At 34.4% G+C, this 16198-nt stretch overlaps 1 protein-coding gene across 1 annotated transcript in view; it reads left to right on the top strand.

Annotated features, from left to right (window-relative positions):
• The window catches only part of LOC128182208 (uncharacterized), a 47188-nt gene that overhangs the window by 5591 nt on the left and 25399 nt on the right, over nucleotides 1–16198 (top strand). The window contains exons 2-11 of the mRNA XM_052850809.1: nucleotides 506–692; nucleotides 1552–1695; nucleotides 1915–2676; nucleotides 4794–4844; nucleotides 5335–5758; nucleotides 8824–9140; nucleotides 9405–9551; nucleotides 11752–12531; nucleotides 12648–12698; nucleotides 12787–13202. Of these exons, the coding sequence (XP_052706769.1) occupies nucleotides 506–692; nucleotides 1552–1695; nucleotides 1915–2676; nucleotides 4794–4844; nucleotides 5335–5758; nucleotides 8824–9140; nucleotides 9405–9551; nucleotides 11752–12531; nucleotides 12648–12698; nucleotides 12787–13202 (3279 nt within the window). The remainder of the gene's footprint in view (nucleotides 1–505; nucleotides 693–1551; nucleotides 1696–1914; nucleotides 2677–4793; nucleotides 4845–5334; nucleotides 5759–8823; nucleotides 9141–9404; nucleotides 9552–11751; nucleotides 12532–12647; nucleotides 12699–12786; nucleotides 13203–16198) is intronic.

The following is a 16198-nucleotide window of genomic DNA, read 5'->3' as shown; positions in this document are numbered from 1 at the left end:
AATTTTACGTCATTTTGAAGGTCAAATGACCGTTTTTATTTACAATAAAGAGTAAAAAAAAAAAATTAAAAGCAATGAATTCAATATTTATTAGTTTTATACGATATAAAATGGTTTGAAACTGTTTATGCTTTTTTATTAATCGCTTCGCGGTTTATATAGCGGAAACTGCCCCAAACCATTTTATATCGTATATTAAAACAAGTAAATATTGAATTCATTCCTTAGTTAAATAAAGCCAACAAAAAATACAGAAGGTATAAGTTTGAACTCATGCTGTTATACATTTAGAAGTATTGTATAATATTGAGGTGTCCCATTTTAACTAATTCAAACTTATTAAGTCCTTATAGTGAATGTACCTAAAATAGACCTCAGAACCCACACACCTATCCCCCTCCCCGGAATTTTTTTGAATTCGAACGTGGCTTCTATCTATCTTGCATATTCTATATTTGTGTCTTACAAGTTCAAGTTATTTTACAAGTTTAATTGTGTTATTCAGATGCGGGACATCGACCAGGGCTGGGCGTGGGTGGTTATGATGGCGGCCTTCTGTACGCAGTTTATCACTGGAGTGCTAAGTTACAGTGTCGGGGTCTTCCACAACGCCTTACTGAACGAATTCAAAGAGGATCTCACCTTTACCTCTTTGGTGGGATCTGTGTACACCAGTCTGCTGTGTCTCACGGGTAGCTATGTAAAAAAAAGTACAGAGAGAGAGAGAGAGAGAGAGAGAGAGAGAGAGAGAGAGAGAGAGAGAGAGATTGTTAGATATTGACACTTTGTTGGAACATAATTTATGCACCGACATTTTTCTTCGAATAAAAAAGATACTGCCCTAAGTTTGTTTTTGAAATTAAAATATATAGATACATGTAATATTCATATTATATCATATAAGACAAGCATGCATCATCATCATTACTTTGTTTGCAAAACTCATTAATTTCCTTTACAGCTTAATTTGGTAAGCATTTAAGATTTATACTTGGGTTTTTAATCGCACGCTTTTCAAAACTTATTCTCCTCCTTTCCAACCCTGTACTTTAAACCAAGTATTATGCATGCACGAGCCATATTATCATTTGAAACTGCAAAAAAGCCAGTCCGCAAAGATTAATTAATTTAATTAATTAATCAATTTTGCAGAAAAGTGATTTTATTCGTGTTCAGTCCTTTTTTACATTACACAGAGCAAAAAGAAATGAAATTGTTTGCGATGAAAAAAAAAGCAAATAGTGTTGATATATATTGCAAGTGCAAAATACCGGGTTTACAGTAATTCATGATTAGTCCACTCTAATAAAAAGATATAATATAAAGGTAGTGAACTGTAATGTCTTCAAAATATTTCAAAATCGGTAAATATAACGCTGTTATTGAATGAACACACATTTTAGTTTCAGTCGACCAAGTGCTTCAAATTTCAATACTTCAAGCTATTAAACTGATGTTAGAAAACAACATTGCAGAGCGGCAAGAACGATTAGAAAAAGGTATGTTTGTGGTAAGATTTGCTCTCAAATGTCTCGCGCTATTATTTTCCAGGACCTCTTGTGAGCTTTGTTATCAACAAGTGGAGCTGTCGGGTAGCAGCCATAACTTCTGGTTGTTGCCTTTTCTCGGGGTTCTCTCTCAGCTTCTTCGCTCCTAATTTGATTGTTTTACTGGTCACATACGGCGTCATTGCAGGTCAGAAGTCAAAAGATAACGTTGCATAATTCAGATTCAGATTACATTGTATAATTCAGATGTTAAGTCTAGCTTGTGTTCCATCAGCAGATGCACTTTTATGAGTCTAAAAAACTATAATTACAATATATTCACAGTTACCATTTGTGCAATAAAAATTGGGTTTGAAAAAAGTATCGTATCATTTACAAGATTTTTGATTCTTTGAAATATTTTCAGGAATTGGTCTAGGATTCAGCGCTATATCTGCCGTTATTGTAGTTGGCTACTCTTTCGAGAAGTATCGTGGAATTGCCGTGGGTGTCAATGTAGCCGGAGCAGGTTTAGGAATGTTTGCAGGCGGCCCTTTCATTCAGTATCTAATTGATCAATACAGTCTTCGAGGAGCCATGCTAGTCTTGGGAGCATTTGGGGGTCAAGCCATAGTGTTTGGTGCCTTAATGAGACCAACAGAAATCGAAATGTCATACAAAACAACGAACGAGAAATCCGATTCCAAAAAGAAGAGTCATTTTCAGTGCAGTGTATTTAGGAACAAAGCTTTTCTATGCATTCTCGTGGCGTCATTTTTCTGGAACGTGCCATACAATATCCTTTTTATACACCTGCCCCGCTTCTCTGTTGAGTATGGTGCAACAGACATGCAGGCGGCCTTTTTGATTACAATGATTGGACTAGGCAGCACGCTCAATAGATTTCTTGCCGGGTTAGTGCTAGGGCCCGGGGGCATCGACCCTCTGCTACTCAACTTTGGATTCCTTGGGATATTTGGTCTCACAACAGTCACATTCCCCCTTTACAGTGCCAAATATATCGGACAGAGTATATACTCATTTGTTACCGGGATATACAGTGGAGGACTAATTGTGCTGATCAATCCCCTCTGTTGTGAAATCGTTGGTATATCCCAATTATCGTCTGCTGTAGGATTTTATTTCACATTGGCGGGAATAGCTTGCATACTCGGAGGACCATTGGCAGGTAATGACACAGATATCGGTTAACAGAAGGTATTGATCCAAGACATTTTCATTGCTGATATTTTTTCGGAAGGAATTTGATAGCTACCGAAATTTAATGAAAACAAGACACGATATGAGCTTTAAAAATTATATTTAATTTTTCCTTTTCAAGGTCTAGAATGACGGTTAACATGGGCATTATTATGCTTTGTCTAAATATAAAAGTCAAATATCGAGTTACAAGTAAGATACAGAGTTTGACATTTTTTGTTTTGTAAACAGTATTGTTTACAAAACAAAAAAATTAACAATTTAACAGTTTTTTTTATGTTAACACATGAGTATAAGCTTCAATCAAATGTTGCTTTCTTTCGTTGACAATGTTATTTATGAGTAAATGAAATCAGTTTATCTTGTTTGCTACATAGTGTATTATAACAAATTGGTAATTAGGGTCTTCCGTTTCCAACGGAAGACCCTATTGTTTTTGTTAGGTTTCTTTTTCCCTATTTTTCACTATTATTATTCTTTTTTTTCTTAACACTTTTCTTAAAACTCAAATATCTCAAATATGCTACAATGGATTTTTATGAAAATTTCAGGAATAATACAAAATATCAAGGTCTTTTATCATGTACATTTTTGTTGATGACGCCACTTCCGGTCGGCCGTTATATTCGTTTTTCTTTTTGTAAAAAGTGATCTTGTCCTCCCTTTTTTGCAAAAACGATTAAAGATAGAAAATTGAAAGTTTCAGGAATGATAGATTTTTGAATGTCTAGGGCCGATCAAGTAAAACTACGATCGTCCGTCACTTCCGGTCCGCTCAAACAGCATTTTTGGAAAATTGTGTTTTAGAATTTTTTTAAATCAAATAATCTACAATTTTTTCCCATCAGAATATGTTTTAAACTTATCGAATTTTAATATGAGCAGGTCGTCCGTCACTTCCGGTCGTCACCGGAAGTGATTCTTATATTTCGATTTTTGGAATTTTCAAGCATATGCTTAAAGTTGACATTTTTGTACTGAATACAAAACTGAAAACCGTTTTAAAATCGGACAACGCATTGCAGAGATATTGAAATTTAAAAATGACGTTTTCCGGAAATCTGCATTTCGCATTGTAGGTTGGAAAATTAGTTTAAAAGGAAGTTAATATGATAGTAAATCGTACCAAATGTCAACAGTTTAATTGAACCCTATCAATTCAAAATCAAACGAAAGACCCACTTGTTGCTCGCAACAAGGTGCTTTCAGGTAATTTAGGCATTCTCGAGAAATAAAGCGTCAAAGTTCGGAATGTAGAGTCTGAGTAGCTCAGTCGATAGAGTCGTGGACATGGTCTAGGTGACCCGGGTTCAAGCCCTGATTGCCGCAATTTTTATTTTTTTTACTATTTCTCGCTTAGATCTACGATTTTATCTTTGAAGTGATAAGTTTAATCTAATCTATTCAAATTCGGACGGAAGACCCATTCGTTGCTCGCAACGAGATCGTGTCTAGTTTCTTTAATTTTGGTAAACAAAATAAAAATATGACTCGTGCTTTGATTAAAAGGTGGCATGGGACATCTGTCGATATTAATGCGGATTAAAGTACATTATAATTAAAATACTTTTACTGGTTTAGAACTTTCAAATTTTGCAATATTTAACCACAAAATACATTATAAAACTTTTTGGAAAGTTGAACATTTTTAAATCCCCAGCGGGATTCAAACTCGTCACTTGAATATTCATAGTGAACCATCTATCCCACTGCGTAACCTGATCGATGACAATTTTGTGAAAGAAACTAGTGATAAAATTACACTTGATTTTATTGTTCATTTCGATAAATAATACGTCACAACATGGAGTTGTCCAATACCACCTTTAATATAAAAAAAATTCTCAATTATGTACATGTATCTTGCCTATAACTTGACTTCTAACATATTTAAGTTTTGGTCAACTTTGAGCCATATATCGTTTACAGGTCTATTTAACGAATACAAACGGATTGAAACAGCCTGCTTTTCATTCACCGTTTAGTGTCTTTTATAAAATACATGTTATTTGTTTTAAAAACAATCAGATGGTGCCTAGCAAAGAGAAATGATTACTAATACATTACCTTTTTTCAACTGAACAGGTGCCCTTATTGATTTGGGGGTGTCTTATGAGGGAGTCTTCTTCCTATCAGGTAAGAGATGATGAATTAGAATAACTACAAAACTAGTTGTACACGTACATTTTAACAAGAGCTTGGACTTTGGGTAGTTGTGTAAAACAGCATTATGATGTATGCCTGTCTATTTCATTGCTAGCCGTTCAGTCTCGGTTCTCTGAAATCAACAAGATTTGTCTGGCGTTTGAGCTAAGACTACGCAATCGGTGCATATTTCGATTGAAACCACGTCATTTTTAACTTGTTTTGACGCAAGAAATAGACAGCAACGTCCTACAAAAAGTCCAAGGTCTTGTTAAAATGGTTCTAATGGATTTAGCGACTTTATTTTATTATGTATCCAATATAATATGCAATTCAAATGAATTATCACTCGACGAAATGATAAATCAACAAAGCTTTGAATTTGTATGTCGGATCTAAAATTTTGCAAACTTTCAAAAAACTTTAAATAATAAGCTAGATTTTGTCATATCTTACTTACTAAAATTTCTTCGTTTCATAGGGATCCTTTGTATTATTGGCGCATTTGTTAGTCTGTGCGCGTCCTTCTGGCATGGGAAATCCGATACGAAAGAGAAAGCCACCTCATTCGTTGACTTCAAAGAGAGTAGATTTCTCTCTGGTTCAGCGTATCTCTCGGGGTCATTTACTGTAATCGTCGAAGACGACAAGAGGACACATCTCAGGAAAAGTAGAGATAGCATCATGAGCAAGACTCCAAATGGATACAGCGAGAGTGTAGAGAGTCTGTTCATGGATAGAAACGGACTACCGGATAACCATTACTTATCCCCCCTCAGGGCACTTGACAACCCTACCCCAGGCACCATAAAGAAATGGCTGACACGCCCGGAGCGAAGTTCAGACCAGTCTTTGTCGTGTTCCGGTCTCCAGGTTCAGGAAATCAGACTCCTTTCTGATGAAGAGTCGGTTAATTGATTGACCGGTCGAGGTCACTATTGCAATGGGAGCAGTGCTTGTCTCTACGTTAAGGTATTCTTTTTGTTATTTTTTTTTTGTTAATATACTGTCATTGAAATAAAGATTTTAAACTTTGGAAATTGTTTTGAGTCATCGAAAAGTTTGGAACACGCAGATCAAAAGAGGCTTTGAAGGTTACATGAAGGAAAACAAAGTTACATGCATTGCTCGATGTACATGGATGCTTTTAAAAGAAGAAAGTGTCGTAACATTATACCTAGTGGGAAAGAATGTTAACAATTTTACAAGACATTTATTATGCAAACGTCTTCATGGTAGGAACACAAGAGGACACATGCAAGGAGAATGAAGATTAGAAATTTTGAATTTGGAATATTTAATATTATTTAAAAAATATGCAGCCACTACTGATATACATATGATTATACATAATACTATCCGAACTTTCTGAATTAAAATGAACCACATATGGAGTTTGAAACATCAATCACATAACTGACAATAAGGTTAAAAATAGGTAAAGCAAAAAGAAGGACATTAAAAAACATGTTACCAAATAAATCATGCAGAACTTAATATTAAATTATTTTAAGAACAGACATGACATACTTGATAATACTTGGCAATAATTATCTTAAACATTTTTTTCTTAAAGAGAAAAAAATAAAAAAGCGAATATAAGTCAAAAATAGCAGAAAATCACCCAATATGTTTTTTAAAATCCCCAAACGGTAAAAAGCAAAAAAGTTCCATATTCCTTTTTGGAAACATAATCTAAAAAAATGACGAGCTAATGGGCAGAAAAATGTTGTCAAACATAATGTTATTACATATTTGAGCAGAAAGTCTGTTTAGATTCCACACATTGTAAAATGTCTTAATTCCCCAAAATAAAAAAAATGAATAGATATGTTTTATAAATGATTTTAAAATAATGGAAAGAAAATTCCACAGATTATAACATTGAATAATTAGGGCAGACAAGATTCCACTGAAAAAGGTTTCAAATACTACACAGATTTATGTCAACTTATACTATGATTATTTTTTAATGGAGTCGACAGATGCTCAATCCTGTACTGCCTGTTATGCAAATAATGAAAAAAAAAGATCATTCTTTGTGAAAAAAAATAATGATAGGAAATTAAAAAATAAGTTTTCCGATATCGAATTGTCTTTATGGAATTGATTTGAATATATTACTTTTCTATCAATTTTGACCAAAAAAAAAAAATAATAAGGCAAAATACTAGTCAGAAAAATCAAATGCAATTCTTCGCATAATCTGTACAGTTCAACATGCACTGGCAGTGGCATCGCATTTTTTTTCATTTAACTATATATAATAATTAAAGAAGTCTTATGCAGTAAAGCAAATTATCAAAAACAGGAATCTACATGAAAAACGTAATACTACATGTCTGCTTCATAAAGCTTTTTATCCAAATGAACGATATTTGAAGAAAATATTAATCTGTGTACTTGGTTCATTGTGAGATCTTGTATTGTATATACGAGTATTTGTGCCTTCCGATTTAATTGGTAATGAAAAAGTAAGACTTAGTATTCGATGAATATATTTAACCTGTGATCTGACTTATTTAAAATCTAAACGCGATCAAAATTGATCAATAATACGGAATCCCAATATTTGTTGATCGCACCCTTTCATATCGCTTATCAGCGAAACATAGGGGAAGTAACTTATCGGTCAATAGTTCAAGGTAAATAATGTTTTATTGTTTATCAAAGACTTGTCTCTCCCCGAAAATAAGCTGTGGCCAATTGGTTTCAATTTGGCATTAGGGCGTAAGTGTGTACCCACTTTTGAAACCTTATCTCATCAAGATTAATTTGTTTTGTTGATAAAGTTATATAAGTGCAGAGCATTTAGCCTTTGGTAGGTGAGGTCCGTTCTTTTATCTATGTAAACCTGCGCTAAGAGTATATGGTCAAAATCGTTTATTATATTGACCTTTCAAACGTGAATCACTATCATAATGGACAATATAGTGTATCTTGTTGTTATGTTGTTTTAATGGAGTTATGAATACTATGGGCACTTAATTCTATCTCGTTGTTACATGTATGTTGTTTTAATGGAGCTATGAATTCGACTTCCCAGGTAATGAACACTAATTTACACGTTAGTTATTATATATAATTATGCATGTGCTTCGGGTTCTCTTAAATAACATTTGAAAATTACGTCTTGAATACTTAAGGGCTTTTTATATTATATTAAAAATGTGTTTTGTATTTTGTGAAAATTATATGTCATATGATGCACATTTTCACATTTTGAGTAACTTGATCTTTTTTTTTTTTTTTTTATCTAAATAGGTTATATTACTTTTATTCCTTTAAACAGGAAATATCTGCCTAAAACACTGATGAAAAGCATTTGCATATTTTGGGGAGGTATTTATATGGACATTTATTTACTAATTAAAAAACATTTAAAATACTAAAGATTGAACTTTACTCTGCTAAACATCAAAATGTAAATCTTTTTTTTTTAAAATAAATAAAAAATACCAGGAAAATTAGTTTGTAGCGTAAACGACGTTTTAGAAATGAATCGCAAAAATGGGTTTATATGCAGAACATTACAAAATGTTTTTTTATATGAGCGACTGATTGAATCACAAACACATGACAATAAAACGGAACTAACCGTCTTGACCGTTCTTATCTTATCACACTTCAAACCAAAGAACTATTTCCTGTGCATAAGTGACGTCCCTCCTTAAAAAACATTATATTTGAAAGTCAAATATTGGAGACAGAAACACTCAAGATAATGTATGGATAAATTTTATAATGAAAATGGGGGGGGGGGGGGGGGGGTTCTTATGATATTTAAACAAATTCCAGATGTCATTATATTCGGCCATATATTTTCTTCATTGATGTTAGCAACAAATGAATTCCGTAGACAGTTACCCCCAAGTTATTTTTTTATCTAGAGTGTAGTATGAGAAAGGACGTGGACGATTACTCACCATGATTTCCCACTGGTAATGCCAGGTCATCTTTAACTCTTCAGTCGCACATATCCAACCGCCCATTTTGGCAAAAAGATGTCGAAATGCGAACTCCCAAATTCAGTGTCAATCGGAAGTAAACTTGACCAGGAAAATCATGAAAACAGTCCAAATGTCGCGAGAGGGGCCACCTTTTCCGATGTTGACCGGGGCTGGGCGTTCGTGGTGCTCCTGTCTTCGTCCGTCTGTATGTTTGTCGGTGCCACACTTAGCTATGGGACGGGAGTCGTGCATGTGGCCTTGTTGGAGAAATTCAAGAAAGACGCTGCTTTCACATCCCTGATCGGGTCCATATTCTTTAGTCTGCTGAGTCTGATGGGTAAGCAAACCTTTCTTGACGAACTTATAATCTTGTCCAATATAAAAAAAAAAAATATGCTAGGATACGTAGAGGAGTATCCGATTCGGTTTGCTTTAGCAATTACCCCTACTTTTAATTAGTTTCTAATTAGGCACTTTCAGTGACTTTTCATTTTGAACAAAATGATTTTTTATTTTTTTTTTCTAATTTGTACTTTGAACATATAATTATAAAAATATAACAGTTTAGAATGACTAATAGTATGAATACAATTGACATAAGGGCCAGCAGTGAGCTTTGTGGTCAACAGATGGAGCTGTCGAGTGGGCACCATACTGGGGGGATTCCTAGTCTTCACTGGGTTTACCTCTAGTTTCTTTGTGACAGAGAATCTGACCGTTCTGCTACTGACCTACAGCTGTATAGCAGGTATTATGAAACTTTGTACGTTACACTATACTGCTATACACAGTTTGCATATACACATAAATCACAAGGACATTCACTGACTTGGAGGTGAAGCGCCGTCTCGGTCAAGGATTGAACCCTAGACCTGCTGAACCCACTCTTCAAACAACAGCATGTTGTCATGGCTTACATGTAGATAAACAAAAACCTTGATTTTCACAAATAACAATAGAAACTAGAAACGCTGCCAACTATTACACGATCTTTGGGATAGATCTGAGATACAGTTAAGTCACTTTAAGGTCTCACACAAGGAATTAATTTCACTATATGCTACCATATAGCTTTAATTCAGTTAATGAATTCTCTATACTCTCAGCGTATAATCCATGAAAGAGAAATTTTAAATAAATGCTTCAAGAAAAATTTTAGATCAGAAAAATAACGCCTTATGCGGCTTCTAAGAGAGATAATTGAGAGTAAACATACCTACCCCCAAGTACACGTGGGTTCTACATGTTGACAAACAGGCTCAACACCATCCATGAAGTTGCATCATGCGCATCTAAAAAAAAATAGTTCCATTGAAATTAGTGTGACAACTTCACTAAAGTAATAATTTTCATACCCACTGAGTCCAAAATCAATAATATAGGCCTAAAATAAGGTGCCAAAAAGGAAGAAAGAAAAGAAATTGTCTCTCTATATATGGAACTACAATTGAGCTCAGTTTCATTGGTTATTTCCTTGCGTAAGACCTTTAAGAGGATCGTACCCATGAACATTGGATTGAAACATGCCTCTATCTCAAAGACCGTGTAGTGTGTGACAGCATCTCTAGGTTCCATTCATCAAATGTATACTAGTACATGTTTGTGGTTATGTCAGCACAAATTCTACCACATTTTCTTCAGTGCTATTCTGAGATACTTCAGACGTGGAATGCATTGCAGTGTTTATATTGAATATTAAGCAATTAATATTGTTTATAGCACAATTCAAAAAATCTCTGTGTTTTCTTTACCTGTTTTGTAGATTTGATATTTGTCTTTTGCACTTTACAGTCTATAGATAATAGTACTCTTTAATTACAGCTTTCTCCTTAGCTCACCTGAGCTGAAAGCTCAAGTGAGCTTTTCTGATCACATTTTGTCTGTCGTCCGTCTGTCCGTTCGTAAACATTTCACATTTTCAACATCTTCTCAAGAACTACTTAACGAATTTCAACCAAACTTTTCACAAATCGTCCGTAGGAAAAGGGGATTCTAAGTTGTGAAAATTAAGGGCCACACCCTTTTCTCAGAAACTAATTAGCCAAGAAAGCTGAAACTTGTGTGGAAGCATCCTCAGGTAGTGTAGATTCAAAGTTGTGAAAATCATGACCCCCAGGGGTAGGGTGGGGCCACAATTTTTCAAAGTTGGGCAGCTTTTGATTTTGGATAGCAGCATATTTTTTTGTATTATTACAATCGGGTTGGGCTGTTTAACTGTTTGGTTTGATTTGGGGTACAGAAGACGGTAAGATATGATATTGTGCATAACAGTGCATTGTTTTCACAAATTTTTACCAGCGAATACAGAATAGACTTGGCGAAATTACGGGAGATGAAATAAAGAGTATTATTTTAGCTATTTTGTATATAATTTCTATATCAGCTATATAGTTTTAATTCCCTTTGTTCTTTTATCTCTGATTAAAGCATGACATCTCGTTTACAATAGCTCTGAAATAGTTGTGTGCTTGGAAGCTTTCATAGAATAATACAAACCGGTAGGGGACGTGTATTGCTTATGCAATACTCTCAGAATGCTTGTTCTAGATGTCTTTCATATACTTTTTCTTGTTATATATGCAAGTTTCTGTCCGGGATTTATTCGTATTGTATCAATTTTTAATTATAAACCGGCTAAATGGCGCTTTTTAAAAAAGTTGATATACAACGTATCTATATATAAATGGGTTTTTTTTCCACTAAATAATAGTTGGTAGCTTTATAGAAAATTTTAAAAATAAGATACATCAAATGGAACCACTAGCCTCCAAATTATAGGACCTTTTTTACGATTTTTTTCCTTTTTGTGTTGCTCATCACTTTTAATACAGATTATTAGACAGAGTTAAGAGTCAATCAACTTGATACTGTCTAAGAAATTACTTTAACAATCGACCTGTATACAAATCTACTTTGCCACATTGTAATAAAAATCATTCTTTTTGCAGGGTCTGGTATGGGCTTTATATGCCTTGCACCTATCATCGCTTCAGGATACTCATTTGAGAAGTACCGTGGGACGGCAGTAGGCTTCACAGTGATGGGGGCCGGCTTTGGGATATTCGGAAGCGGACCGCTGACCCAGTTTTTGTTGGACACGTATGGACTTAACGGAACCTTTTTGATTCTTGGCGGCCTTGGATTACAATGTGTACTGGCAGGTGCCTTAATGAGACCATCTCAACTCGAATTAAAACAGAAAATCAATTTGCAAATGGCCAAAAGGACGAAACATGGGATTGAAAGCAGTAGATGCAAAATGTATTCTGACCTTTGTCGTAATAAGACTTTTATCATGATAGTTATTTGTGGATTCTTGTGGAATGCCGCCTACGCAATAGTCAGTGTGAATCTTAGTAACTATGTGTACTCACTAGGAACGAATAAACAAGATGCCGCTTTTCTGTGGACCATGGTCGGGATCGGGAGCACCGTGAACCGATTACTTGCTGGCCTTACCCTAGGACCAAACGGCATAGACCCTCTACTGTTACAATTTGGGTTTCTTGGTATCGTTGGTGTACTCGGCCTGACGTTCCCATTTTATGCCAGTATATTCATAGGCCAGAGTTTATTTTCTCTGATGTATGGTATCTACAGCGGAGGGCTTGTTGTTCTCACTAACCCTTTGTGTTTGGAGCTGGTCGGACTGCAACAGCTTCCGTTGGCTGTAGGGTTTATGTATTTCATCGCCGGTTTCGGCAGTATATCCGGACCTCCAATCACTGGTAAGGTACAATGTACATCTGTAATTTATATAGCATGCTTCGTGATCTATGTTTACCTATAGAGTATACTTCTTTTTTTAAAAGATAGATTATTATAGCAAGTTACTTTTCTGAAGGTTTGATAGTGGAGGCTTTGGACGACTACTCCGTTGCATTCTACTTAGCAGGTATGTTTATGTTAAATATACTCCATGTTAAAGAAAAATCTTTGGATAGCGATAAATTTGTCATCATGGCATTTATTGACGGTTACAGGAGGACTTTTTCTTCTTGCTGGTATATTCGCCCTCGTGTCCACATTTTGGAGAAGTGAGAATGCATTTATACCGGCAGCATCCATTTTGAGTCTCAACAGTGCACGGTTTCTCTCTGGTTCCGCTATTTTCTCCGGGTCCTTGACTTTCATCGTTGATCCTAAGAATATCGTGAACGCTGAATGTGTTTCTTTGTATAGCCTTCAGTCTATGACACGCAAAAACTTTGACACAAGCACTGATAATGTTGCTAAAATTCTACTTGCAAGAAAATTTCAAAGCAGAGACAGGACTCAAAGTGAAAACGATGTTCATTTTGCTAACAATGTTAAATACAGTCCCATCGTGTTTAAAAAACGGACTTCCAGTGTTGAAATGAATGGCAATAAGTTAGTTAAGATTGAAAATGGAAAAACTTAATCTGTAAAAAAACTGCTGTTGTGTCAATCACAGGGGCATCGTATCCGCTCTACACTCTATGACATATATATATATATATATATAATAATACACAAGGGAAGAATCGAAAGTAGGACACGATTTGTAAACAATGTCAAAAAACAACCTACTTCACAAAAGTTACGCAAATCCTCGCACACAATGTTGCAAATGTTGTCAAAAAACACGTTCACACTCAAATATTCCTATTAAACTCGGTAAAAAAGCGTTTTTATTCCATTAAAACCGCTGTCTGCTGCAGAAACCCAATCTCTTCGCCCAAGAAAAGATAACTCTGTACTTTTTCTCTCTATATTTCAGTAATGACAGTAGAAATTTCGGCGGTTTTTTTACAACATTTGCAACATTGTGTGCGAGGATTTGCGTAACTTTTGTGAAGTAAGTTGTTTTTTGACATTGTTTACAAATCGTGTCCTACTTTCGATTCTTCCCTTGTGTATTATTATATATATATATGTCATAGAGTGTAGAGCGGATACGATGCCCCTGTGTGTCAATCAAGTTTCAATCATTGGTTGAAATCCTAGATTTTATTCTGTTTTTACCTTTGTTTCAATGTCCGGCTTTTGAAAAATCAGATGAATTTAATACACAACAAGTGTTCATTCTAATTTTCTTTTTTACTTCCTTTACTTTTTACTTGACTATTTTTTCCAGTAATTTTTCTCATCTGATTAATGCTAAAAATATGATTCTTTAAAAAAAAAAAAATGTCAAAAGTTAATTTTCTTGATCATGTGATTCAAAACGGTACAAAGAAGTATCATCGTACATATAAACAGGATATATAAGGTGAAGAAGGGAAGGATGTAACACATACGGCCCGTGTACCGGCATGGTTACACATGGATAAACCTGGTATAGAAGGTAAGCATAACAGTTCATATAATTATATATCAGGAATCTTTTTACATCAAAGAAAAAATGATGTGGTTGAGTTGTTTTCTCTCCTCAAAAGTATTGCCGATTTACAGTGCAACAACTTAACTTCAACTATGCTTGATTTTTTAAAGAAAATTTAACTTTATACCACTGATTGTAAATTGAAAGCGTGAGAGTATCCCTAAAGTTCAATTGTGCTATTTTTTATGGCCAACCTAAATTTAAATCTATTGCACGTTACGTTACGCATTGATGAAAAAGTTTTCCAGTAATTTTCCTTTGATCCGTCGATCAACAGAAGAATTACTAAATTCATTTCTTATCACTTGATAAAACATTTTCAAATTATAAAATGTGAAGTGTCAATCATCAAAAATGTAAATAATGTAAATGAAGCGGCGTGTATGAACTCATAACAATAACGGCTACAATATTCAATCAAAGTACTGAAGAACTGACGGGAGTTGATTTTGTCGATGTGTATTTATTTTAAAATCAATGATATGTTATTCTGCATGACAAGTACATGTAGTTTCTAATTTGAATTACGCACACTTTTATAATATGAATGTTTGGACTTTTTCGACAAGAATGTCGAGAAACCCCCATATGAATCATGTTAAATAATATTTAAAGATAAAATTAATTCAATCAAGCTATGTATCAGTTATAGAAATATTTCTCGAAAATTGTATGAATCCAAGCAAAATTGAACTCTAGTCTCGTTCAACCAAACATTCGGCTGACACCGTAAATCTCCGACAAGGATTTACGGAGACAGCCGAGCGTCGAGTTGAACAAGACTAAGTACTATTGAACTCTGGCGTAGGAATGTTAATACATACGACTACAAAAATATTAAAATTGTTCGTACCATTTAAAATCTGACTATTTTCAAGGTATTTATAAATAAGTTTCCTTGAAAAACAATGCTCTAGAATACATTACATCAAATTTATCAATTATTTTCAAGAACTAAGTCTTGTCAGCAGCAATGATTTGTGCTGTTGTGCTGAGGTCCAAACACTGTTTCACTTTCCGTTTGTCTGAGTAACTGCATAGGAGAGTTGATTAAAATCAACTCCCAAAAAGGATGCGCCTTCAGCTGATGCAGAGCTATTGAGCTGAATTTCATGGGTTAAACACCAATAGAAAGTTGAAACCTAAAGCGGTTAATTGAAAACGATGGAAAATACATACGATGACTTGTGATTTTAGAACTGGTTTTAATATGGGTTAGATCCCTGTGTTATGCAGTTAGGCATAACCATGCAAGTATAGACGAGATCGTGACCAAAAATTAATAGTTGATATGTCAACAAATAAAAGTATGTATGAACGACTTTTGCATATTTTTTTATATATCAAATTCGAAGTAATTTTAAGATTTTGTTATTTTAACCATTGAACGGATGGGACAAAATTCATCTTTTATAGAAAATATCACAGTTCTTTAATGAGAATTGAATAATGCATGTATTTTTGCGTTTTAAACTCTTAAAACCAACACTGCTTAATCGTTTCGTATGTCTCAAACTGCTTGGATTTCTATCAGATAGTTTGATACTTTTGTGTACACAGAAAGCTCAACAGGATTGAACATGTAACCGAAATACTATTGCGAATGTCAGTTTACTGACCGTCATTCAATTATTTTACAACCCTTTGTAAGATTTATTGAATGAAATGATATGTTGTGAAATAATAAAGGAATTTTACTGCTTTTCCGTTTTTACTTTGCAGGTGCTGTTTATTAAAATTGATAAAATATCATACCTTAGAGACATAATTTTCACCACAGATCAAATTTTATTCATAGTTAAATCAGGAGGATACACAGTAGTTCAACCTTGTGTGTTATGGGTGGATTAAACAGATTCGTAATATGTTACGGATTGGTTAAACAGATCGGTAACATATGTTTTATATGGGCAGGGTAAATAGTTCGGTAAAATATGTTATGGGTAAGTAATGAATGTATCTAGGATGCCTCTCATCCGCACATGATTTTCAAAATTGTCTGTTATTCCGGACTATAAACCTTCATTTGACTCCAAAAACATTCGAAAACT

The sequence above is a fragment of the Crassostrea angulata genome, chromosome 4 (genome assembly GCF_025612915.1).
Source record: "Crassostrea angulata isolate pt1a10 chromosome 4, ASM2561291v2, whole genome shotgun sequence".
In the NCBI taxonomy this organism is placed as follows: domain Eukaryota; kingdom Metazoa; phylum Mollusca; class Bivalvia; order Ostreida; family Ostreidae; genus Magallana; species Magallana angulata.
This window is presented reverse-complemented; position numbering and strand designations above follow the sequence as displayed.